At 38.6% G+C, this 27367-nt stretch overlaps 1 protein-coding gene across 5 annotated transcripts in view; it reads left to right on the plus strand.

Annotated features, from left to right (window-relative positions):
* Window positions 1–27367, plus strand: part of CEP83 (centrosomal protein 83) — a 136338-nt gene that overhangs the window by 44680 nt on the left and 64291 nt on the right. For 4 of the 5 annotated variants that reach the window (XM_055585393.1, XM_055585382.1, XM_055585424.1 and 1 more), the window contains 2 exons: window positions 12985–13258; window positions 13671–13821. In XM_055585393.1, the coding sequence (XP_055441368.1) occupies window positions 13086–13258; window positions 13671–13821 (324 nt within the window). In that variant the 5' untranslated portion in view covers window positions 12985–13085. The remainder of the gene's footprint in view (window positions 1–12984; window positions 13259–13670; window positions 13822–27367) is intronic. The other variant, XM_055585404.1, reaches the window with a different exon arrangement.

Genomic DNA, 27367 nt, shown 5'->3' on the forward strand with positions numbered 1-27367 from the left:
CTTCAGGTCATGCATAGTTTCTGTTATGTATTCTTTTACCCCTCCCTTCCTTCATTCCTTATAGAGCTGTTTTAGATTTATATTAAAATTGAGCAGAAAGTACTAAGGGTTCTCATGTACCCATTACTTGACCCCATATGCACAGCCTCCTACAGTGTTAATATCCCATAGCAGAGTGGTACCTTGACATGTCATTATTACCCATAGTCCACAGTTTACATTACAGTTCACTCTTGGTGTTTATACATTTGTGGGTTTTAACAAATGTTTATTTGCATATATTATATAATTATAGTATCATACAAAATAGTTTCTGCTTTAAAAATCCTTTCTGCTTACCTGTTCATCCCTTTATTTCCCCTAATCCTTTGCAACCACTGATCTTTTTAATGATTCCATAGTGTGGCCATTTCCAGAATGTCATATAGTTGGAATCCTACAGTATGTACATTTTTTTAGATTGACGTCTTTCACTTAGTAACATGCATTTAATATTTCTCCATATTGTTTCATGTCTTGTTAGCCCATTTCTTTTCTTTTTTTAAAATTAATTTATTTTAATCGGAGGCTAGTTACTTCATAATATTGTGTTGGTTTTTGCCATACATTGACATCAATCAGCCATGGATGTACATGTGTCCCCCCATCCTGAACCCCCCTCCCACCACCCTTCCCCTCCCATCCATCTGGGTTGTCTCAGTGCACCAGCTTTGAGCGCCCTGTTTCATGCATCGAACTTGGACTGGTCATCTATTTCACATGTGGTAATATACATGTTTCAGTGCTATTCTCTCAAATCATCCCACCTTTGCCTTCTCTCAGAGTCCAAAAGTCTGTTTTTTATATCTGTGTCTCTTTTTTTCTGTCTTGCATATAGGGTCGTTGTCACCATTTTTCTAAATTCCATATATATATATGTTATTATACTGTACTGGTGTTTTTCTGACTTACTTCACTCTGTATAATAGGCTCCAGTTTCATCTACCTCATTAGAACTGACTCAAATGTGCTCTTTTTAATAGCTGAGTAATATTCCATTGTGTATATGTACCACAACTTTCTTATCCATCTGTCTGCCGAGGGACATCTAGGTTTTTTCCATGTCCTAGCTATTGTAAATAGTGCTGCAATGAGCATTGGGGTACCCATGTCTCTTTCAATTCTGGTTCCCTCTGTGTATATGCCCAGCAGTGGAGTTACTGGGTCATATGGCAGTTCTTTTTCCAGTTTTTTAAGGAATCTCCACACTGTTCTCCATAGTGGTGAATATGTTTGCATTCCCACCAACAGTGTAAGAGGGTTCCCCTTTTCTCCACACCCTCTCCAGCATTTGTAGTTTGTAGACTTTTTGATGGCAACCATTCTGACCGATGTGACATGGTACCTCATTGCATTTCTGTGATAATGAGTGATGTTGTAGCTTCTTTTTGAGGCTGGATAATACTGCATTATCCGGATGTTTGGATGTTCTACAGTTTATCCACTCACTTATTGAGGGAGATCTTGGTTGCATTCAGGGTTTGGTATTTATGAATTAAGCCACTATAAACATCTGTGTACCAGTTTTTGTTGGATGTAAGTTTTCAGCTCATTTGGGCAAATAACAATGATTGCAGTTGCTGGATGGTATGGTTTGAGTAATGACAGAGTTCCTGTTTCTCCACATCTTCACTAGCATATGTTGTTGTCTGTGGATTTAGGTCATTCTAATAGATGTGTGGTGGTATCTCATTGTTGCTTTAGTTTGCAATTCCCTAATGACATAGGGCCAACATCTATTCTTATTTGCCATTTGTATATCTTCTTTGGTGAGATGTTTGTTAAGGTCTTTGGCCCATTTTTTAATCCAGTTGTTTGTTTTCTTATTGTTGAGTTTGATTTGTTTGTATATTTTCAATAATAGTCCTTTATCAGATGTATATTTTTCAATACTTTCTCCCAACCTATGGCTCCTCCTTTTCTCTTGACAGTGCCTTTTGTAGAGCAGAAGTTTTTAATTTTAATGAAGTCTGACTTACTAATTTTTTCCATGGATCTTGTCTACGGTGTTGTATCTAGAAACTCATTATTAAATAGATTTTTCTCCTAGGCTGTGTTCTAGGAATTTGTGTGTGTGACTGTTGTTGTTGTTGTTGTTTAGTTGCTCAGTCATGTCTGACTCTTTGAGAAACCATGGATTGTAGCCTGCCAAGATCCTCTGTCCATGGAATTTCTCAGGCAAGAGTATTGGAGTGGGTTGTTATTTCCTTCCCCAGGGGATCTTCCTGATCCAGGGAACAAACCTGTGTCTCCTGCTTGGCAGGAGGATTTACCAGTGAGCTATCTGGGGAGCCCAATTGATAATTTTACATTTTACATTTAGGTGTATAGTTCATTTGAGCTAATTATTGAAAGGTTTAATTAAGGTCTATAGCTAGATCCACATTTTTTCATGTTTCTAATGTTTTTGCATGGGCTGTTTTGTCAAAGGTCGGTTGACTATCAGTCAGTTCAGTTGCTCAGTCAGGTCTGACTCTGCGACCCCATGAATTGCAGCACACCAGGTTTCCCTGTCCATCACCAACTCCCAGAAGTTGCTCAAACTCATGTCCATCCAGTCAGTGATGCCATCCAACCATCTCATCCTCTGTTGTCCCCTTCTCCTCAGTTCTTCACATCAGGTGGCCAAAGTATTGGCGTTTCAGCTTTTAGCATCAGTCCTTCCAGTGAATATTCAGGACTGATTTCCTTTAGGATAGACTGGTTGGATCTCCTTGCAGTCCAAGGGACTCTAAAGAGTCTTCTCCAACACCACAGTTCAAAAGCATCAGTTCTTTGGTGCTCAGATTTCTTTATGGTCCAACTCGCACATCCATATATGACTACTGGAAAAACCATAGCTTTGACTAGACAGACCTTTGTCGGTAAAGTAATGTCTGTCCTTTTTAATATGCTGTCTAGGTTTGTCATAGCTTTTCTTCCAAGGCTGACTATAATTTTCTTTCAGTTGACTATAATTTAGTCTATTTCTGGACCCTCTGTTCTGTTTCATTGATCCATTTGCCTATTCTTTGGCCAATATAATATTGTCTTGATTACTGTTGCTTACATAATAAGACTTGAAGTTGCGTAGTGTCAGCTCTCCAGCTTTGTTCTTTAATTTTGTGTTGACTGTTCTGGATCTTTTGCTTCTTCATATAAGTTTTAGAATCACTTTGTTGATACCTGCCTAATAACTTGTTGAGATTGTATTGAATATGGCAGTCAAATTGGGAAGAACTGACATCTTGGCCATATTTAGTCTTCCAATCCATGAACATAAAATATTTTATTATTGATCTAATTCTTTGACTTCTTTCATCAAACATTTGTAATTTTCCTCATATAAATCTTTGTCTGAAACCATGCTTTTTAAAAGTTAATTCACTAGGCTGTGCTGGTTCTTACTTGCAGGACTCGGGATCTTTGATCTTCCTTGGAGCATGCAAGGTCTTTAATTGCGGCATGTGGGATATTTTAATAGGGACATGTGGGTTTGGTTCCTTGACCAGGAATTGAAGGCAGGCCTCCTGCATTGGGAACGTGGAGTCTTAGCCATTGGACCACTAAGAAATTTCCCCTCATATAAATATTATACATATTTAGTTAATTTTATACCTATTTCATTTTGGGGTGGGTGTTAATGTAAAGGTATTGTTTTAGGTTTCAGTTTCTGTTTATTGCTGATGTAAGAAAGTGATTGATTTTTGTATATTAACCTTCTGTAGTTTGGCTGTAGTTTCTTGTTAGTTTTGAAATTGTTCGATTCTTTTGAATCTCCTTCATAGATGATCATGTCCTCTGCAAACAAAGATTGTTTTATTTCTTCCTCTTCTTTCTTTATGCCTGTTATTTCCTTTTCTTATTGCACTAGCTTAGGCTTCCATCCAGTACAGTTTGGAAAAGGAGTGGTAAGAGGGAACAGCCTTGCTTGTTCTTGATTTTACTGGGAAAGCTTCTATTCCCTGCCCACCCCCTCCCCCATCCCCCACCATTAGGTATGCTGTTAGCTGTAGATTTTTTGTAGATGTTCTTTATCAAATTGAGGAAGTATCACTTATACCTGATTTGCTGAGAGTTTTTATCATGAGTAGATGTTGGACTTTGTCAAATTTTTTTTGTGTATATTGCTATGATCGTGTGATTTTTCTGCTTTTAGTCTGTTGGTGTAATGAATTATAGTAATTTTTTTTTTTAATATTGAACCAGCCTTGCATGACTGGAATAAATCCTGTTTGGTCATGGTGTATAGTTCTTTTCATATATTGTTTGATTTGATTTACTAGTATTTTGTTGAGGGTTTTTTTACAGCTATTTTCATTTTTTTTTTTTTTTAACTCTTAAAAAAGAAGAAAGCCTTTTTAACTTAGGCCATACACAACAAAGGCTACTGACCAACTTTAGCCCATGGACTGTAGTTTGCCAATCCATTTCCTTTACAATATGCATCCTTGACTTACAGAATATATTGATACATTTACCCTCTTCCATACAGTCCAAGGGCTCTATTATACTTGTTATTCTACCTTTATTGACTTATATTCCGTGTTGTATCATGTTTTATATGTTAAAATATGTAAGGTATTATTTTATGCAATTAATATTCAGTTAGAATTATGCACATATTTATAGTTTTCATCTGTCTTCCTTTCTTTCTGCATTGTCAAGTTCATATCTAAGAATTTTCCTTGTGTGTGAAAACTCTCTTGGTGTTTTTTAGTGTACATCTTTAGGGATAAATTGTTCTGTGTCTCTGAAAATGTCTTCATTTTACCATCACTCTTCACAGTTGTAGTGTTGCTGTATTAATGGAATGTTAGTTTGGCAGTTGTTTCCTTTCAGTGTTGTAGTTGTATGTTGTGTTCTTACCATCACTGTTGAAGTCAGTTCTGTCATTTTGTTGCTGTGTTTGAAGTTATTTTGTCTTTTTCTGCTAAGATTTTCCGTTTATTTTTGTTTTTTTTTTTTAGCTGTCTTAATGTGTAGGTGTAGATTTCTTCTTAGTTATGTGCTTGGGAGTTATAGGACTTTTTTGAATCTGAGAGTTGATAACCTTTCATCAGTTTGGGGATGTTGTCAACTTTTCTTTTTTCCCCCTGAGGTATTGTTTCTGCTCTTTTCTCTCTCCTCTTTCTGGGACTCTAATTTTATGTCTATTAGAGTGACATTTTAACTTTAATTTCTGAATTTCTTTTCTTCTTTCTGTTTTTTCCATCTTTGTTTCTCTTTCTACTTTATCTTGAATATATTCTTTTTTAAAAAACTGTATTTGGCTGGGCCAGGTCTTAGTTGTGGCATATAAACTCTTAGTTGAGGCCTGTAAAATCTAGTCTCTTGACCAGGAATCAAACCTGGGCCTTCTGTATTAGGAGCACAGTCTTAACCACTGGACCACTAGGCAAATTCCCTTGAATATATTGTCTTAACCCATCTTCTAATTCCTTCCAAACTATGTCTCGACTGTTTTACCCAATCAGTGGAGCTCTTCATTTTGGTTATCATATTTTTCAGCTTTAGAATTTGTTAGTTTATTTTTATGGTTTCTATTAATAATCCTCTCCCAGGTTTATTAACCTTATTTTTTATTGCCTTGTACACAATAATAATGTAAAATTTTCTTTTAGAACTGTTTTCTGATGGCTTTTTAATAGTGAGAACTCATGTATTTGCCTATTGTCTGTTTTTGTCTCTGGCTTTAATTCCTGTTACCTTATTTTCCTATGGCCTTTTATGTGTGGATGTGTCATGTATTTATTTTTTAGAGCAATTTGGAGTCTAGTCTAATATCTGCCTTCTAAATTGCCCTTATTCCTAAGAGAAAGCCTTTAAAGTCTCTATCCAAAATGAAGGGTGTTTACGAAGGGTTCTCTACTCCTTGCTGATCTAATAGGTGTCTTTTCTTTGAATTTAAAGACTGTCCCAGCACCTTCAGTCTCCAAGGTACCTCTCTGGAATGCAAATGCCTCTAGGGGAAAGGTGATCTCAAGTGCCAGTCTCATCTTTCTGCATCTGTATCTTCCTCTGTTTCCATCTCAGTAAATATTCTCTTTTTTTTCAGTATCTTCAAGCCGATTTTTTTTTAAATGTGTATACAACTTTTCTTTTTCTTAGCAGAAGGCTTGATCCAAATTACTTAATCCTCTATTACTGGAAATAGAAAACTATCTTCGGATTTTTTGTTATAAGAGATAGATTATATAGTAACTGAGTTAGGGTTTTCTTTTTTTAGCTCCTTATATAATTAGTAAAAAAAAAAAAAAAAATAGAGTTTTTTCTTTGTACCCTTGAATGTAGAATGATGGAACCACATTTGAAGGTCAGAGAAAGAATTGTTTTTTGAGGCCTTTCTGTCTATGACACTAGATATCTGTTTGGAGGGCTGCCATACCATAGTTTCCAAGATTATTATTGATAAGTTGATTACTTTTGAACTGGAGAACTGGATATGTTATATGTGCAGAGTACTTGAAAGCAGAGATAAAATTCATTCTGCCCTTGGTTAGATACACACCAACTGGCAGATAGTTTTCTGTAATTCTGAAATACTCCTAGAGGAGAAAATTCTGGAAAAGGCTATTAGCAAATGAAACCCAGGAGCTCATAACTTTGAGTCGAGGATTCCTTTCCAATATGTAACGACTCTTTTTAAGCCTCTGTATATCCAATTATCACAGAAATAGAGAACAGTGATTAGTGATTATTATCCATCAGATCAGATCAGATCAGATCAGTTGCTCAGTTGTGTCCGACTCTTTGCGACCCCATGAATCGCAGCACGCCAGGCCTCCCTGTCCATCACCAACTCCCAGAGTTCACTCAAACTCACGTCCATCGAGTCAGTGATGCCATCCAGCCATCTCATCTTCTGTCGTCTCCTTCTCCTCCTGCCCCCAATCCCTCCCAGCATCAGAGTCTTTTCCAATGAGTCAACTCTTCTCATGAGGTGGCCAAAGTACTGGAGTTTCAGCTTTAGCATCATTCCTTCCAAAGAAATCCCAGGACCGATCTCCTTCAGAATGGACTGGTTGGATCTCCTTGCAGTCCAAGGGACTCTCAAGAGTCTTCTCCAACACCACAGTTCAAAAGCATCGATTCTTCGGCACTCAGCTTTCTTCACAGTCCAGCTCTCACATCCATACATGACCACAGGAAAAACCATAGCCTTGACTAGACGAACCTTTGTTGGCAAAGTAATGTCTGTACTTTTGAATATGCTATCTAGGTTGGTCATAACTTTCCTTCCAAGGAGTAAGCGTCTTTTAATTTCATGGCTGCAGTCACCATCTGCAGTGATTTTGGAGCCCAGAAAAATAAAGTCTGACCCTGTTTCCACTGTTTCCCCATCTATTTCCCATGAAGTGATGGGACCAGATGCCATGATCTTCGTTTTCTGAATGTTGAGCTTTAAGCCAACTTTTTCACTCTCCACTTTCACTTTCATCAAGAGGCTTTTGAGTTCCTCTTCACTTTTTGCCATAAGGGTGGTGTCATCTGCATATCTGAGGTTATTGATATTTCTCCCGGCAATGTTGATTCCAGCTTGTGCTTCTTCCAGTCCAGCGTTTCTCATGGTGTACTCTGCATGTAAGTTAAATAAGCAGGGTGACAATATACAGCCTTGACATACTCCTTTTCCTATTTGGAACCAGTCTGTTGTTCCATGTCCAGTTCTAACTGTTGCTTCCTGACCTGCATACAAATTTTTCAAGAGGCAGATCAGGTAGTCTGGTATTCTCATCTCTTTCAGAATTTTCCACAGTTTATTGTGATCCACACAGTCAAAGGCTTTGGCATAGTCAATAAAGCAGAAATAGATATTTTTCTGGAACCCTCTTGGTTTTTCCATGATCCAGCGGATATTGGCAATTTGATCTCTGGTTCCTCTGCCTTTTCGAAAACCAGCTTGAACATCAGGAAGTTCACGGTTCACGTATTGCTGAAGCCTGGCTTGGAGAATTTTGAGCATTACTTTACTAGCGTGTGAGATGAGTGCAGTTGTGCGGTAGTTTGAGCATTCTTTGGCATTGCCTTTCTTTGGGATTGGAATGCAAACTGACCTTTTCCAGTCCTGTGGCCACTGCTGAGTTTTCCAAATTTGCTGGCATATTGAGTGCAGCACTTTCACAGCATCATCTTTCAGGACTTGGAATAGCTCACTGGAATTCCATCACCTCCACTAGCTTTGTTCATAGTGATGCTTTCTAAGGCCCACTTGACTTCACTAGAGTCTATTTCCATTAGTGTAGAGTTCACAAAGTAAGACAAAAACTGTGAACAAAGGTGTTATGTGCATGTTTATTCAGGGACTAGCTGGAGTAGGATATTCTTGGCAGACGGTAGGAAATGAGATTGCACAAGGTAGACTGAGGCTGATTGTGCCAGGCTTTGAAAGAGCGGAGTGTTTTGATTTTGTTTCATATAAAGGGGCTTTTGAGTGAGAGTGAGAAAGGTCTGTCTAGTCAAGGCCATGGTTTTTCCAGTGGTCATGTATGGATGTGCGAGTTGGACTGTGAAGAAAGTTGAGTGCCGAAGAATTGATGCTTTTGAACTGTGGTGTTGGAGAAGACTCTTGAGAGTCCCTTGGACTACAAGGAGATCCAACCAGTCCATTCTGAAGGAGATCGGCCCTGGGATTTCTTTGGAAGGAATGATGCTGAAGCTGAAATTCTAGTACTTTGGCCACCTCATGCGAAGAGTTGACTCATTGGAAAAGACTCTGATGCTGGGAGGGATTGGGGGCAGGAGGAGAAGGGGACGACAGAGGATGAGATGGCTGGATGGCATCACTGACTCGATGGACATGAGTCTAAGTGAACTCTGGGAGTTGGTGTTGGACAGGGAGGCCTGGTGTGCTGTGATTCATGGGGTCTCAGAGTCGGACACGACTGAACGACTGAACAACTGAACTGAGAAATGATATAAAATTTTCTGACTGCTAATCTGGCAGTGCTTTAGTGGGTAGACTAGAGAGAAAATATTGGAAACAGGGACAATAAAAAGCTCTAGTAGTCTAGTTATAAGGTGATACAAGTCTGCCTTTTTGTAGTCAAGAAGCAATGGAGAGAATGGAGTGCATTTTAAAGAGAGTATTTGTTCTCTATGCATGGGAAATTGAGTAAGAAAGCAGAGAAGACTTTGGGGTTGTAAGTTTGGATGAATGTAGCATAATACTGGTATCAGTACCAAAAGCTGGAAAGTAAGGATGTTGAAGGTAGAGTGAAAGCAAAGTAGTTGAATTTAGTTTAAGGTAATTTGAATATAATGGTAGAATTGTTCATTACCTGAAAAAAAATTTTGTAATTTTTAAAAATAAAATTTAACAATAAAACTGAAAGTAGAAGTTTTCCTGTCAGAGAGTCTTGCAGTTATTATTTCCCCAGAAATTACCACTATTCTCAGCTTGCTGTACCACTATTTGACTCTTTATATGTATGCAAACATGTGTGTATACCTGTCATTCATACTCTTCACCATACTGTGGAGACAAATCTAACTTATCTTTTGTAATGATAGGGTAGATATACCTTCCTTTATTTATGGAAGTTTAGCTTATTTCTGATTTTTTCATTTTTTTAATTAAAAACAATGTCACAGAGAAAATTCTTATGTAGTAATTACATTTAGGTACTCATCCAGCTATTTTCATAAGATTGGGCACCTGATGCAGAGAGCCAACTCATTGGAAAAGATCCTGATGCTGGGAAAGGTTGAAATAAAAGAAGAAGAGGGTGGAAGAAGATGAGATGGTTAGATAGCATCACTGACTCAGTGGACACGAATCTGAGCAAACTCCAGGAGACAGTGAAGGACAGGTTAGCCTGATGTGCTGCGATCCATGGGGTCGCAAAGAGTCAGACACAACTTAGCCACTGAACAAAAATAACAGCTTTCCAGAGAGCTTAGTATAGATTCGTGCGTGTGTGCATGCACACACATGTGAACATATGTCCACACGTGGAAATCAGCAACGTGACTTTTTTGTGTTGCATGCGTGTGTGCTTAGTTGCTCAGTTGTGTCTGACTCTTTGTGACCCCATGGACTGCAGCAGGCCAGGCTCCTCTGTCCATGGGAGCATCCAAACAAGAATACTAGAGTGAGTTGTCATTTCCTTCTTCAGAGGATCTTCCTGACCCAGGGATCGAACCCATTTCTCCTGTGTTGCCCGGAAATTTCTCCTGTGTTGCAGGCAAATTCTTTACCACTGAGCCACCTGGTATAGCCCCTTAGTGTACGAGGGGAAAGTATATCATGTGTTTCAGTGTGGTACTTACTGGTAATGTGTGTTGGTATATTCTAGCTTTATTAGTCACTAAAGTTTAAACATATAAAAAGGTAATGAATTTGCAAACATCATCTTGGAGCAGAGAAATCCTCCTGGTTTGGGAAAATATAAGAGGGCAATTATACATATGTTTGCATAGAAGCTAGAATTGGAGATGAGGTAATGTGGTGGTGAATGAGAATGGGATTTTCTAAAATTAGTTAATTCCTAGAAAGTGAGTACTTCTAGTGAATATTTCAGTTGCCAAGGGCAAGGTTTTATTTCTGTGAGGACTTAACTCTAATTTTTGGGTACGGGGTCAGTGAGAGTATTTACCTTACTGTCAAGTTAACTGGAATACCAAAACAAAAAAAAACAAAAAAAACCAACTCAGTTTGGAAATCTTTCTTTCACTAATAGTAGGACTAAAGGGTAGCTTTTGATTTTTCTAATATAGTTTAAGCTTTTGGCTAATTAAAATTAAAGCCTTATAATGCGTTTTGGTGATATTAATAGAAAATATGAGATACGTTTATTGTATGCTTCTGTCTCTTAAAAATTAATTTGGATCAAAGAGCAGAATCAAAATTACATGCCAGTTTTATGATCTACTTTATAAATTCCATGGCAAATGTAAAATATATACTCGTATAGGTTAATATTGAGGTAGCTGCTACAAACAGTTAACTCTGCATTTTCAAAGGTTGAATCCTCATGCACATTAAACCTAAGAAGAAGAAGTAAAGCGTCCTTGAAAGACTTTTGTTGTTGTTTTATTGCTAAGTCATGTCTGACTTTTTTGTGACCCTGTGAACTATAGCCTGCCAGATTCCTCTGTTCACGGGATTTCCCACAAGAATACTGGAATGGGTTGCCATTTCCTTCTCCAGGGTATCTTCCCAACCCCAGGGATTGAACTTGTCTTCTACGTTGCAGGCAGATTCTGCATGGACAAAGCAGGAAACCAAAGCGACCTCCTTTTTAGTTTAAAAGTCTTCTTATGTAATATGTAGACATCACATTAATTTATCAGAAATTATGTATTTCAAGCAAGACTCAGTAATTGAATGGTTGGTTTGTGTAGGCTAAAGATTGTCTCTTGTAGTAAGGAAAGGTAATTCATAATCACCATGACTAAGGGAGATAGGAAAAAAATATATATAGTAGTCTTGAGAAAGATAAATGAAGTTAAAAGTAGCAGAATTATTTTGATTAAAATTTTTGTTTTTATTTACAGTAAGAACACTGTTGTCAGTTTTTTACTTCTAGATAAAGCACACATTCAGTTACTTTCATAATCCTGAATTGGTGATTGAGTTTCCTGTCCTTAGCACAGTGCATAATACATAGATGATCAATATTTTGTGTTAACTGATTGCTCCTCTGAATCTGCTGCCCGAGTGGTCACCTTGTGTCAAGTAAAACACCCTTTGTAACAAAATCACAGACATAATTACATGTTGAAGCTCATCTTTGTGAACACTGTGACTCTCACTAGTCACTTACCAAGATCCAAATGGCTTTTCCCCTGGTTTCAGAGTATGGATTTTGTACCAGAATTCACCCTTGAAATTTACCTCAGTAGCTTTAGAAAATGTTGGTGATATGTGAATCTAGGACTTCTTACAGTGGAAGAATCAATACTTCTAGTTAGGTTACTACTTGAAGATGTGACCTTGATGGTCACAGAAACTGCATGGAAGTAAAGAAAATTTAAGGTGTGATTCAACTTTATTTTTGAATTTTGTTTTATGAACAATTGAAAATCTGAAAATTGAATTTTGTTATAGAAATGATAAGGAGAATCAGATCAGTCACTCAGTCGTGTCCGACTCTTTGCGACCCCATGAATCGCAGCACGCCAGGCCTCCCTGTCCATAACCAAATCCTGGAGTTCACTGAGACTCACGTCCATCGAGTCAGTGATGCCATCCAGCCATCTCATCTTCTGTCGTCCCCTTCTCCTCCTGCCCCCAATCCCTCCCAGCATCAGAGTCTTTTCCAATGAGTCAACTCTTCTCATGAGGTGGCCAAAGTACTGGAGTTTCAGCTTTAGCATCATTCCTTCCAAAGAAATCCCAGGGCTGATCTTCTTCAGAATGGACTGGTTGGATCTCCTTGCAGTCCAAGGGACTCTCAAGAGTCTTCTCCAACACCACACTTCAAAAGCATCAATTCTTCGGCGCTCAGCCTTCTTCACAGTCCAACTCTCACATCCATACATGACCACAGGAAAAACCATAGCCTTGACTAGACGGACCTTTGTTGGCAAAGTAATGTCTGTGCTTTTGAATATGCTATCTAGGTTGGACATAACTTTCCTTCCAAGGAGTAAGCGTCTTTTAATTTCATGGCTGCAGTCACCATCTGTAGTGATTTTGGAGCCCAGAAAAATAAAGTCTGACACTGTTTCCCCATCTATTTCCCATGAAGTGATGGGACCAGATGCCATGATCTTCGTTTTCTGAATGTTGAGCTTTAAGCCAACTTTTTCACTCTCCACTTTCACTTTCATCAAGAGGCTTTTGAGTTCCTCTTCACTTTCTGCCATAAGGGTGGTGTCATCTGCATATCTGAGGTTATTGATATTTCTCCCGGCAATCTTGATTCCAGCTTGTGTTTCTTCCAGTCCAGCATTTCTCATGATGCAAAATATAAAACACTGAAGAAGTTCACTGATCATTAAGTGTATGTCTCTCTACAGGTATAATTTGACCTCCTGAGATTCCGTCTTAGCAAGAAGAAAGTGGAAAATACTCTTGGAAAGAAAACTAAGACATTAAGAAAGCCAGAACTTATTTTTACATGGTTGTCCACTCAGTTACCAATATGGACGCTTTTCCCACCATTTTTCCTCCTGGTGGAGACAGTGAACTGAGACATTCTCAATCTGAGCTCCAAAAAATGTTAATTGATGAACGATTACGATGTGAACATCATAAAACTAATTATCAGACTCTGAAAGCTGAACACACAAGGTAATTATTTAAATTTGGAGGTGAGAGGCTTGATTAAAAATTCTTATTTTGTCTGAATATTTGCTCTGGAACATACAGTGTAATTTTGTTATAATGTACAATATACATTTAAAACTGTTTGAATACAGTAAATGTTCTTTAAATCAAGTGGATTGTAAATTTATTAAAGTCTTATTTTGAAAGTGGGATATAAAATGTATGTATCTCAGTGGCTAAATTTTTTTTCCTTCAAAGTAAAGTTGTATTCAGAAATTACAGTGTTAATAGCTAAGTGACACTTGGTAAAGCAATGATATTTGGAAGTTTAAATAGAATATATGATGTTGATCTTGTTCATAGTGTTGGTTGACTTCAAGGTAATACAATTAAAAAGCAATGGATACACTTAAATTCTTCTTTTTCTAAAAATTAGGTTGCAAGATGAGTACATAAAGTCACAAAATGAACTCAAGCGCATTTTAAATGAAAAGCAAACTCACCAGGAAAAGTTTCAGCTGCTGCTTGAAGAGGTACGAGGAGAATTAGTAGAGAAAACTAAAGACTTAGAAGAGATGAAGCTGCAGGTAAGAAAATATATTCAAATTAGTATGAATTAGTCAGATGTTTAATGGAGATACATATGTAATTCTGGTAAATTTGGTAAGTTCTCTCTATATCCATAATGAGTATTTTGTTGTATCTCCAGTGGTATAATTTAATGTTCTTTCATATACTTTAGAATGTTAGCTACTCTGTAGAATTCAGCCACACAACTTTTATTTTATGTAAATTTTAATTATATTTTCTGTTCTGATTTGAATAATATCTTACTCTTCAGAATAATTGGAGGAAAGGCCAGTCTGAATTGATAAAAATTCACAATTAAACATACTTTAAAAATGAAGATTTTCTGAATTTCTGTGGAGTTGCTCAAGTAACAGATAGTTGATAGTAAAGTACTAACTACAGTTTCTTTTGACGTTTTTTTACACTATTCATTTTCTATTTGCTCAAAAAGTAGAGCAAAGCTACCTGTCAGATTTTAAATTAGTAGGTATTAGTTGCGTTATCTTACTGTAATCGCTCAGTAGCACTAGCTGTTTATTTCTGCTTATCTCATGCTTGTTACTTAGACAAGAAAAGATGTCCATTCCATCTTAGGGGACAGGAATGCAAAAGTAGGAAGTCAAGAGATACCTGGAGTAACAGGTAAGTTTGGCCTTGGAGTACAGAATGAAGCAGGGCAAAGGCTAACAAGAGCTTTGCCAAGAGAATGCACTGGTCATAGCAAACACCTTCTTCCAATAACACAAGAGACAACTCTACACATGGACATCACCAAATGGTCAATACTGAAATCAGATTGATTATATTCTTTGTAGCCAAAGATGGAGAAGTTCTATACAGTTAGCAAAAACAAGACCGGAAGCTGACTGTGGCTCAGATCATGAACTCCTTATTGCCAAATTCAGACTTAAATTGAAGAAAGTAGGGAAAACCATTAGACTATTCAGGTATGACCTAAATCAGATCCCTTAGGATTATGCAAATGGAAGTAACACGCAGATTCAAGGGGTTAGATCTGATAGAGTGCCTGAAGAACTATGGACAGAAGTTTGTGACATTGTACAGCAACTGTAAAGCAAAGGAGAAAAGGAAAGATATACTCATTTGAATGCAGAGTTCCAAAGAATAGCATGGAGAGATAAGAAAGCCTTCCTCAGTGATCAATGCAAAGAAATAGAGGAAAACAATAGAATGGGAAAGACTAGAGATCTCTTCAAGAAAATTAGAGATCCCAAGGGAACATTTCATGCAAAGATGGGCTCAATAAAGGACAGAAATGGTATGGACCTAACAGAAGCAGAAGATACTAAGAAGAGGTGGCAAGAATACACAGAAGAACTGTACAAAAAAGATCTTCATGACCCAGATAATCACGATAGTGTGATCACTGACCTAGAGCCAGACATTCTGGAAAGTGAAGTCAAGTGGGCCTTAGGAAGCATCACTATGAACAAAGCTAGTGGCGGTGATGGAATTCCAGTTGAGCTGTTTCAAATCCTAAAAGATGATGCTGTGAAAGTGCTGCACTCAATGTGTCAGCAGATTTGGAAAACACAGCAGTGAGAGAAGTCTCATGTGCTAGCAAAGTAATGCTCAAAATTTTCCAAGCCAGGCTTCAGCAATACGTGAACCGTGAACTTCCTGATGTTCAAGCTGGATGTAGAAAAGGCAGAGGAACCATAGATCAAATTGCCAACATCCGCTGGATCATAGAAAAAGCAAGAGAATTCCAGAAAAACATCTATTTCTACTTTATTGGCTATGCCAAAGCCTTTGACTGTGTGGATCACAATAAACTGTGGAAAATTCTTCAAGAGATGGGAATACCAGACCTCCTGACCTGCCTCTTGTGAAATCTGTATACAGGTCAGGAAGCAACAGTTAGAACTGGACATGGAACAACAGACTGGTTCCAAATAGGAAAAGGTGTACCTCAAGGCTGTGTATTGTCACCCTGCTTATTTAACTTCTATGCAGAGTACATCATGAGAAACACTAGGCTGGATGAAGCACAAGCTGGAATCAGGATTGCTGGGTAAAATCTCAATAACCTCAGATACGCAGATGACACCACCCTTATGGCAGAAAGTGAAGAGGAACTAAAGAGCCTCTTGATGAAAGTGAAAGTGGAGAGTGAAAAAGTTGGCTTAAAGCTCAACATTCAGAAAACAAAGATCATGGCATCCAGTCCTGTCACTTCATGGAAAATAGATGGAGAAACAGTGGCAGACATTATTTTGGGCTCCAAAATCACTGCAGATGGTGATTGCAGCCATGAAATTGAAAGACGCTTGCTCCTTGGAAGAAAAGTTATGAGTAACATAGACAGCAAATTAAATAGCAGAGACATTACTTTGTCAACAAAGGTCCGTCTAGTCAAGGCTATGGTTTTTCCAGTAGTCATGTATGGATGTGAGAGTTGAACCATAAAGAAAGCTGAGCACCGAAGAATTGATGCTTTTGAATTGTGGTGTTGGGGAAGACTCTTGAGAGTCCCTTGGACTGCAAGAAGATCCAACCAGTCCATCCTAAAGGAGATCAGTCCTGGGTGTTCATTGGATGGACTGATGCTGAAGCTGAAACTCCAATACTTTGGCCCCCTGGTGCAAAGAACTGACTCACTGGAAAAGACCCTGATGCTGGGAAGGATTGAGTGCAGGAGAAGGGGATGACAAAGGATGAGATGGTTGGATGCAATCACCGACTTGATGGACATGAATTTGAGTAAGCTCTGGGAGTTGGTGTAGGACAGGAGGTTTGGCATGCTGCAGTCCATGGGGTCACAAAGAGTTGGACAGAACTGAGGAACTGAACTAAAGATGGCAGGAAAATGATACTGATGGAAAAATAGGTCTCCACAAAGGAAAAAACAACACTGAAATCGGTCTTGTGAGGTCTCTAACTGTGGTTAAAGACTACTTCATAAGCAACTTATTAACAAGCAGACACATTAAAAAAAAAAAAACAACTATCTTCCTTCCTTCTCCCTCTTTCTCAAAGCCGACATACACCAAAGACAGAATTAGAGGGTTAAACTGATGCCAAATTAGGAGGAAATTATGCTGTGTTAGATTTTTAATGGAATTACTGCTACTACTTGTCTCAAAACAAACCTAAAAGAATGCTTCATCATATAACCATCTATGTTTCATTACCTACATTAAATCTATAAAAACAAATCTTCAACACTCCAACATTTGTCCTATCAAATATTATAATACTATACAGACCAGTTTTTTCAAAGAATGCTCTGATTTAATGGGGCAAATATCGGTGTACCAGAGATTCTTAAGAAATTAATGACAAACTGAGTAATAAATTTTGCACTGAACTTCGTAGCAGCCAAATAATATGGATTACACAGTTTGCATTACCAGGCACAAAGAAAGCATATATATGTTTGGTAATTATCAGAAATACATAAAATGACTCCCATTTTTTAAGAAAAGGTTTTGTTAACATGTTGCTGCTGCTGCTGCCAAGTCGCTTCAGTTGTGTCTGACTCTGTGCGACCCCATAGACGGCAGCCCACCAGGCTCCCCCGTCCCTGGGATTCTCCAGGCAAGAACACTGGAGTGGGTTGCCATTTCCTTCTCCAATGCATGAAAGTGAAAAGTGAAAGTGAAGTCATCCAGTCATGTCCTACCCTTAGCAACCCCATGGACTGCAGCCCACCAGGCTCCTCCATCCATGGGATTTTCCAGGCAGGAGTACTGGAGTGGGGTGCCATTGCCTTCTCCGTGTTAATATGTTATATAATAACAATGTATTAGCTAACTTCCTCTAACCACTCATGACATCAAAGCGCTGTATGAACAATTGCTATGCATTGACTCACTGTACCTTTAAAATTATCCTATGAACTAGGCACTATTTTCATCCCCAATGACTACCACTACACAAGTGATGCAGAATATTCTTTAAATGAATGTCTTTTATATTGTTTTTCTATGAAAGCCAAAGAGATAATAAATCTTAAATCAGAAAATGCATTTTGCAAGTAGACAATATAATACATGTGTATTTTTAAAATAATCATCTTTCATAAAACCTTCACTGAAGTTCTTGGTGATTTTACTTTGTTGAATTTACTTACCTTGACTCAACTCACAATTTGTACAGATTGCAAATACCCATTAAGCAAATAGCTAAATTGCTTCAATATTGTATTTATGTATAGATGTTTCTTTCAGTTATTTTTGCCAGGTAAATATCACACAGAAACCAGATATGTTTATCTTGAAAAACAGAAACTTTACCATAAATTTTATTTATCAGCAAACATTTGGGAAGTTATCATGTGGAGAAATACCTAGAGTTTTTTTGTGTAAATGGCAACCCACTCCGATACTCTTGCCTAGAAAATGCTATGGATGGAGGAGCCTGGTGGGCTACAGTCCATGGGGTCTCAAAGAGTCAGACACAAGTGAGCAGCTTCGCTTCACTTCACTTCAAGGAACATAGGTGGTGCTGGTGGTAAAGAACCTGCCTGCCAATCCAGGAGACGTAAGAGATGCATGTTCAATCCTTGGTTTGGGAAGATCCAGTGGAGGAGGGCGTGGCAACCAACTCCAGTATTCCTGCCTGGAGAATCCACTGGTCAGGGGGGCCTGGTGGGTTACAGTTCATAGAGTTGCAAAGAGTTGGACACGAAGGAAGCGACTTATCACATACTCATAGGCAAGGAACACTGCAAGAAACAACAGGAAGGCTATAAGGAGGATAATTTCATTTCAATATGAAAGAAAATGCTTAACATACTCCAATCCCTAAATGGAAGTGGGTCACTTTACAAGTTCACTAGGTTCTCTAACACTGAGAGCAGTGAAGCACAGAATGAAGAGCCCTGTGTCATAGATGTTTGAAATAGGAATTCTGCTTTGAAATTTAGTGCCTCACAGTTCTGGGCCAGAAGTCCAAAATCAAGTTGTCAGCTAGGCCATGTTTCCTCTGGAAACTGGAGGAAAAATACTATCCTAGCTTCTGTTGATGTGCTGACAATCCTTGGCATTGCCTGGCAGCTTGCAGGACTTCAACCGCTACTTCTGTCATCATGGGACATTCTCTCTGCCCCACCCCACTCCCCACCCACGTGTTTCTGTCTACCCTAGTCTTATAAGGACATCAGTCATATTTGATTAATGGGCCATCATACTTCAGTATTACCTTTTCTTCTGCAAAACTCCTTATTTCCAAATAAGCTCACATTCTGAGGTACTGGGAATTAAAACTTATCTTTTGAGAGGACACAACTCAACTCAGCAGATATGAAAGAGAACTAGACTATCAACTCTAAAATACTAAGGCTCTGTCTCTCTCAGTACCTATGAAACAACAAGTGCAACATACATGAATAGAACAATTCTGACTTGCTCATTTATTTATTCATGTCATTCATATAAAAAATGCTTCCTAGGCACCATCTTAAGCACTACAGAAACACTAAAAACAATTCCTGCCCTCATGGACTCTGTTTTCAAACAGAATAAAAATTGCTGTCATTTATGAGTATCTACTATGTGCCAGACAGTATACTAAAAATATACAGGTTGTTTTTATCTCATCAGTCCTCAGAACAATCCCTGTTAGAAAACAATGTTTATGCCCTTTCAGTTCAGTTCAGTCCCTCAGTTCAGTTCAGTCACTCAATCCTGTCGGACTCTTTGCGACCCCATGAATCGCAGCATGCCAGGCCTGCCTGTCCATTGCCAACTCCCAGAGTTCACTCAAACTCACGTCCATCGAGTCGGTGATGCCATCCAGCCATCTCATCCTCTGTCATCCCCTTCTCCTCCTGCCTCCAATCCCTCCCAGCATCAGGGTCTTTTCCAATGAGTCAGCTCTTCTCATGAGGTGGCCAGAGTATTGGAGTTTCAGCTTTAGCATCAGTCCTTCCAAAGAATACCCAGGACCGATCTCCTTTAGGATGGACTGGTTGGATCTCCTTGCAGTCCAAGGGACTCTCAAGAGTCTTCTCCAACACCACAGTTCAAAAGCATCAATTCTTCAGCGCCCAGCTTTCTTCAGAGTCCAACTCTCACATCCATACATGACCACTGGAAAAACCATAGCCTTGACTAGACGGACCTTTGTTGGCAAAGTAACGTCTTTGCTTTTGAATATGCTATCTAGGTTGGTCATAACTTTCCTTCTAAGGAGTAAGCGTCTTTTAATTTCATGGCTGCAGTCACCATCTGCAGTGATTTTGGAGCCCAAAAAAATAAAGTCTGACACTGTTTCCACTGTTTCCCCATCTGTTTCCCATGAAGTGATGGGACCAGATGCCATGATCTTGTTTTCTGAATGTCGAGCTTTAAGCCACCTTTTTCACTCTCCACTTTCACTTTCATCAAGAGGCTTTTGAGTTCCTCTTCACTTTCTGCCATAAGGGTGGTGTCATCTGCATATCTGAGGTTATTGATATTTCTCCTGGCAATCTTGATTCCAGCTTGTGCTTCCTCCAGCCCAGCGTTTCTCATGATGTACTCTGCATATAAGTTAAATAAGCAGGGTGACAATATACGGCCTTGACGTACTCCTTTTCCTATTTGGAACCAGTCTGTTGTTCCATGTCCAGTTCTAACTGTTGCTTCCTGACCTGCATACAGGTTTCTCAAGAGGCAGGTCAGGTGGTCTGGTATTCCCATCTCTTTCAGAATTTTCCACAGTTTATTGTGATCCACACAGTCAAAGGCTTTGGCATAGTCAATAAAGCAGAAATATATATTTTTCTGGAACCCTCTTGCTTTTTCCATGATCCAGCGGATATTGGCAATTTGATCTCTGGTTCCTCTGCCTTTTCTAAAATCTTTATCACATGAAAATGAAGGCATAAAAATCTAACTATTTGCTGAAGGTCATCACCTTCCTGATGAAATGACCCTTTTGGGGTTATAAAAATATTCTTTTTATCTTTAGTAATAATCTTTGTCTTGAAGTCTATTCTATCTGATAGTAATATAGCTAATCCAGTCATTTTAGGCTATTTTGTATGTGCTTGTTACAAATAAGCATGTCTATATGTTACTTTCAAGAAACAGAATAATTACATTTTCAATGTCTGAAAACAGTAATTTGAATACCTTTGGTTTAGTGCCCACAGATTGCATTCATGTAGCACTCAATCTTTGCAAAACAAATTAATCTAGCAATTGTAAAGGTTCAAGTTTTATTTCCCTTTTCAACTCATGTTTCTGAGGGTTTTAAATCTAAATACTACACCAAGGAATGAAACAGTAAGCATTGTGGAGGCTAAAGTGGTGGTTTTCCCGACAATGGAAGATTTCAAGAAAATATTGAACAACAAACAGTGCTGTCAAAGGAACCCATGAATTTGATGACACTGGCATACTGTATTGCGTTACTTGAAAGATGGCTTTTGACTCTTATCAACCCATGCCCCCAATATTAATAAAACCTTACTGTAACAAGCACTAGATAAGCAGAAATAAACAGTTGGTGCTATTGAGTGATTGCAGGAAAATATCACAACTAATACCTACTAATTTGAAATCTGATGGGTGGTGTTATTGTGTAGCTGCTCAGTTATGTCCAACCCTTTGCTGTGCCATGGACTGCAGCATGCCAGGCTTCCTTGTCATTCACCATCTGCTGGAGCTTGTTCAAACTCAAGTCCCTTGAGTCAGTGATGCCAACCAACCATCTCATCCTCTGTCATCCCTTTCTCCTCACAAACTTCAATCTTTCCCAGCATCAGGATCTTTTCCAGTGAGTTCGCTCTTCGTATCAGGTGGCCAAAGTATTGGAGCTTCAGCCTTAGCATCAGTCCCTCCAATGAATATTCAAGTTGATTTCTTTTAGTATTGACTGGTTTGATCTCCTAGCAGTCCAGGGGACTCCCAAGAGTCTTCTCCAACACCACAGTACAAAAGCATCAAGTCTTCAGTGCTCAGCCTTCTTTATTGTCCATCTCTCACATCCGTGCATGACTACTGGAAAAACCATAGCTTTGACAAGATGGGCCTTTGTCGGCAAAGTAATGTCTCTGCTTTTTAATACGCTGTCTAGGTTATTCATAACTTTTCTTCCAAGGAGCAAGCGTCTTCTAATTTCATAGCTGCAGTCACCATCTGCAGTGATTGTGGAGCCCAGGAAAATAAAGTCTCTCTCAAGGTTTCCATTTTCCCCCCATCTATTCACCATGAAGTGATGGGACCAGATGCCATGATCTTAGTTTGTTGAACATTGAGTTTTAAGCCAGCTTTTTCACTCTCCTCTTTGACTTTTATCAAAAGGATCTTTAGTTCCACTTCGCTTTCTGCTCTAAGGGTGGTGTCATCTACATATCTGAACTAATTGATATTTCTCCCAGCAATCTTGATTCCAGTTTGTGCTTCATCCAGCCCAGCATTTTGCAAGATGTACTCTGTGTATAAGTTAAATAAGGGCAACAATACACAGTCTTGATGTACTCCTTTCCCTATTTGGAAACAGTCTGTTGTTCCATGTCTTGTTCTAACTGTTGCTTCTTGAACTACATACAAGTTTCTCAGGAGGCAGATCAGGTGGTCTGGTGTTCCCATCTCTTGAAGAATTTTTCAGTTTGTTGTGATCCACACAGTCAGAGGCTTTGGCATAAAAGCAAAAGTATGTGCTTTTCTGGAACTCTCTTGCTTTTTCGATGATCCAACGAATGCTGGAAATTTGATCTCTGGTTCCTCTGCCTTTCCTAAATCCAGCTTGAACATCTGGAAGTTCATGGTTCATGTACTGTTGAAGCCTGGCTTGGAGAATTTTGAGCATTACTTAACTAGTGTGTGAGATGAGTGCAGCTGTGCAGTAGTTTGAGCATTCTTTGGCATTGCCTTTCTTTGGGATTGGAATGAAAACTGATCTTTTCCAGTCCTGTGGCCACTCCTGAGTTTTCCAAATTTGCTGGCATATTGAGTGCAGCACTTTCACAGCATCATCTTTCAGGATTTGAAATAGCTCCACTGGAATTCCATCACCTCCACTAGCTTTGTTTGCAGTGATGCTTCCTAAGGCCCGCTTGACTTCACATTCCAGGATGTCTGGCTCTAGGTGAGTGATCACACCATCGTGGTGATCTGGCTCATGAAGGTCTTTTTTGTACAGTTCTTCTGTGTATTCTTGTCACCTCTTCTTAATACTTTTTGCTTCTGTTAGGTCCATACCATTACTGTCCTTTATTGAGCCCATCTTTGCATGAAATGTTCCCTTGGTATCTCTAATTGTCTTGAGAGACCTCTAGTCTTTCCCATTCTTTTGTTTTCCTCTATTTCTTTGCACTGGTCACTGAGGAAGGCTTTCTTCTCTCTCCTTGCTGTTCCTTGGGACTCTGCATTCAAATGGGTATATCTTTCCTTTTCTCCTTTGCCTTTCACTTCTTTTCTTTTCACAGCTATTTGTAAGGTCTCCTCAGACAACCATTTTGCCTTTTTGCATTTCTTTTTCTTGGGAATCATCTTGATCCCTGTCTCCTGTACAGTGTCACGAACCTCCGTCTATAGTTCTCAGGCCCTCTGCCTATCAGATCTAATCCCTTGAATCTGTTTGTCACTTCCACTGTATAATTGTAAGGGATTTTATTTAGGTCATACTCGAATGGTCTAATGGTTTTCCCTATATTCTTCAATTTAAGTCTGAATTTGGCAATATGGAGTTCATGATTTGAACCACAGTCAGCTCCCAGTCTTGGTTTTGCTGACTGTATAGAGCTTCTCCACTTTGGCTGCGAAGAATATAATCAATCTGATTTCGGTATTGACCATCTGGTGACATCCATGTGTCGAGTCTTCTCTTGGTGTTGTTGGAAAAAGGTGTTTGCTATGACCAGTGCGTTCTCTTGGCAAAACTCTATTAGCCTTTGCCCTGCTTCATTCTGTACCCCAAGGCCAAATTTGCCTGGTATCTCCTGACTTCCTACTTTTGCATTCTAGTCCCCTATAGTGAAAAGGACATCTTCTTTTGGGTATTCGTTGTAGAACATCTTGAACGTCTTCATCGAATGGTTTAACTTCAGCTTTTTCAGCATTACTGATCAGGGCATAAACTTGGATTACCGTGATATTGAACGGTTTGCCTTGGAAACGAACAGATCATTTTGTCGTTTTTGAGATTGTATCCAAGTACTGCATTTTGGACTCTTTTGTTAACTATGATGACTACTCCATTTCTTCTAAGGGATTCTTGCCCACAGTAGTAGATACAACGGGCATCTGAGTTAAATTCACCCATTCCAGTCCATTGTAGTTCACTGAGTCCTAAAATGTTGATGTTCACTCTTTCCATCTCCTCTTTGACCACTTCCAGTTTGCCTTGATTCATGGACCTAACATTCCAGGTTCCTATTCAGTATTGCTCTTTACAGCATTGAACTTTATTTCCATCACCAGTCACATGCACAACTGGGTGTTGTTTTTGACATCTTAAGGACTTAAAAATTTCATATAATGCAGAAATACTGGTGAGAATTTTCTCAGGTTTTATTATTTATTTATTTTACTGCAGTGACTTTTCATTGCTTGGTGCAGGCTTTGTCTGTTTGCATAGAGCAGGGGTGACTTTTGGTCTCAGTGCTTGGACTTCTCATTGTGGTAGCTTCTCATTTTGGTGGCTTCTCTTGTTGTGGAGCACAGGCTTTGGGCACGTGGGGCACAGTAGTTGTGGCCTGCGGGCTCTAGACCTCAGGCTCAGTATTTGTAATGCATGGGCTTAGTTGCTCCAAGGCATGTGGAATCTTCCTGGAACAGGACTCGAACCCATGTCGCTTGCCTTGGCAAGCAGGTTCGTATGCATTGCACCACCAGGGAAGTCCTCAACTTTTATATATATAAAAGAAATAGTGTTTAAAGATACTTCTGTTGAGTTTTGAATTCTGGGTTGACAGTTTTTTCCTTTAATACTTTAACATGTTGCTCTTCTGTCTTTTCACTTAAGTGTCACCTAAGACATTTGTTGTCATTTTTATCTTTGTTCTGTTTAAAATGTTTTTCTTTATTGCTGGTTTTCAGTAATTTGGTTGACTTCCCATTGGACATTTCTTCATATTTCTGGTTCCAAGGTTTATTGAGCTTCTTGGGTCTGTGAGTTTATAGTTTTCATCAAATTCAGAAAAATTTTAGATACTGCTTTTCAAAATATTTTTTTCTGCCTCCTATTTGATTTCCTTTGTGAACTGCTTTTAGGCCTTTTCCTAAAGTTCTCCCATAATTACTGATGTCTTTATCTTTCATCTTTCTTGTCTCTCTGTTTCATTTTGGATAGTTTCTGTTTTCATGTCTTTCAAGTTCTCTGATCTTTTTTGCTGCAGTGTCTAATCTGCTAGTAATTTCATAGTGCATTTTGTATCCCAGAAATTGCAGTTTTTATCCTGAAGTCCAATTTTCATCTTTTTCATGTTTTCCTTGACATGTTTATTCTTTATTGTAACTTTATGTGGAATTCAGTTATAATAACTATTTTAATGTCTTTGCTAATGTTAAGATCTCTATCACTCGGGGTTGTTTTTGATTGGCTTTCTTTTCCTATTGTAGGTATTATTAGATTGGTGCAAAAGTAATCGCGGTTTTGCATTGTTAAATTTGCTGTTTGATATTGGAGTACATTCTTAAATGTGGTTATGTTATACATTATTGTGCATTTCTTGCTTAATGTTTATTTTAATGAATTATTGCTTGCTATTTATTTTATATGTATTTTAGACTATGGAAATAATGTTAGACAAAAACAAATTCCAGTCATTTTCTTATTCAAGTTCAAAATGGGTCATAAGCAGTGGAGACAGCTCACAACATCAACAACACATTTGGCCCAGGAACTGCTAATGAACATGCAGTGAAGCAGTGATTCAAGAAGTTTTGCAAAGATAATTAGCCTCTTGCAGATAAGGAGAGTAGTGGTTGGCCATTGGAAGTTGACCAACAGCCAGATGAGAGAATCATCCAAGCTGATCCTCTTACAACTACATGAGAAGTTGCCCGAGAACTTAGCGTCGAGCATTCTTTGGTCGTTTGGCATTTGAAGCAGATTGGAAAGGTGAAAAAGCTTGGTAAAGTGGATGCCTCATGAGCTGACCGCAAATCAAAAAAAATTGTCTTGAAGTGTCATCGTCTCTTGTTCTACACAGCAATGAACTATTTCTTGATCAGATTGTGACGTGCAATGAAAACTGGATTGTATACAACAGTTGGTGACAACCAGCTCAGCAGTTGGACTGAGAAAAAGCTCTAAAGTCCTTTCCAAAGCCAAACTTGCACCAAGAAAAGGGTCATGGTCACTGTTTAGTGGTCTGCTGCTGGTCTGATTCACTACAGCTTTCTTTTTTCCCAGCAAAACCATTACATCTGAGAAGTATGCTGAGCAAGTTGTTGAGATGCACCAAAAACTGCGGTACCTGCAGCCAACATTGGTCAACAGAAAGGGCCCAGCTCTTCTCCGTGACAGTGCCCAGTCACATGTTGTACAAGCAGTGCTTCAAAAGGTGAACAAACTGGGCTACTAAATCTTCCCTCATCTATACTAGATTCACCTGAGCTCTTGCCAACTGACTACCACTTCTTTGAGCATCTTGACAAATTTTTGCAGGGAAAATGCTTCCACAACCAGCAGGACACAGAAAATGCTTTCCAAGAGTTCATCGAATCCTGAAGCACTGATTTTTTTTTTGCTGCAAGAATAAATGTATTTCTTGTTGGCAAAAGTATGTTGATTGTAATGGTTCCTATTTTGATTAATAAAGATGTGTTTGTGCCTTGTTATACTGATTTAAAATTTGAGATCCAAAACCACAATTACTATTGCACCAACCTAGTATTTTTTTCAGGCTTCTTTACATGTCTGATAAATTAAAAAATATTTTTTATTTGTATTTAAGTTCCACATATACAGCATTATGGTTCAACATCTGTTTGTAGTACAAAGTTATTACCCCCCACAAGTCTAGTTACCATTCATAACCATACAGTTGATGCCCTTCGTCCAAGTCACCCATCTCCCAACACCCTTCTTTTCTGGTAACTAGTAATCTGTTCTTTGACTCTCTTAGTTTTTGTTTTGTTTATCCATTGGTATGTGCCTGTGTTTGTGTTTCGATTCCACATATGAATCAAATCATATGGTGTTTGTCTCTCTTTGTCTAACTTACTTCACTTAGCATCATACCCTCAAGGTCCAACCATGTTATAAATGGCAGGATTTCATTCTTTATGGCTGAGAAGCATTGTGTGTGTGTGTGTGTGTGTGTGTGTGTGTGTGTGTATACGTGTGTGTGTATGTGTGTGTATGTGTATCTCATGTTCTCTTTATCCTTATATCCATCAGTAGACACTTAGGTTGTCTGCATATTTTGGCTATTGTAAATAATGTTGCAGTGAACATAAAAGTTCATATGTCTTTTTGAATTAGTGCTTTTTCTTTAGATAAATACCCAGAAGTGGAATTGTTTTTAATTTTTTAAAGAAACCTCTCTGCTGTTTTCCATAATTGCTGCACGAGTTTACATTCTCACTAATAGTTTAACAGAGTCTCTGCTCCACATTCTCACCGACGCTCATTATTTGTTGTTCTTTTGATAATCACCAT

Source organism: Bubalus kerabau, chromosome 1 (assembly GCF_029407905.1).
Source record: "Bubalus kerabau isolate K-KA32 ecotype Philippines breed swamp buffalo chromosome 1, PCC_UOA_SB_1v2, whole genome shotgun sequence".
Classification (NCBI taxonomy): domain Eukaryota; kingdom Metazoa; phylum Chordata; class Mammalia; order Artiodactyla; family Bovidae; genus Bubalus; species Bubalus kerabau.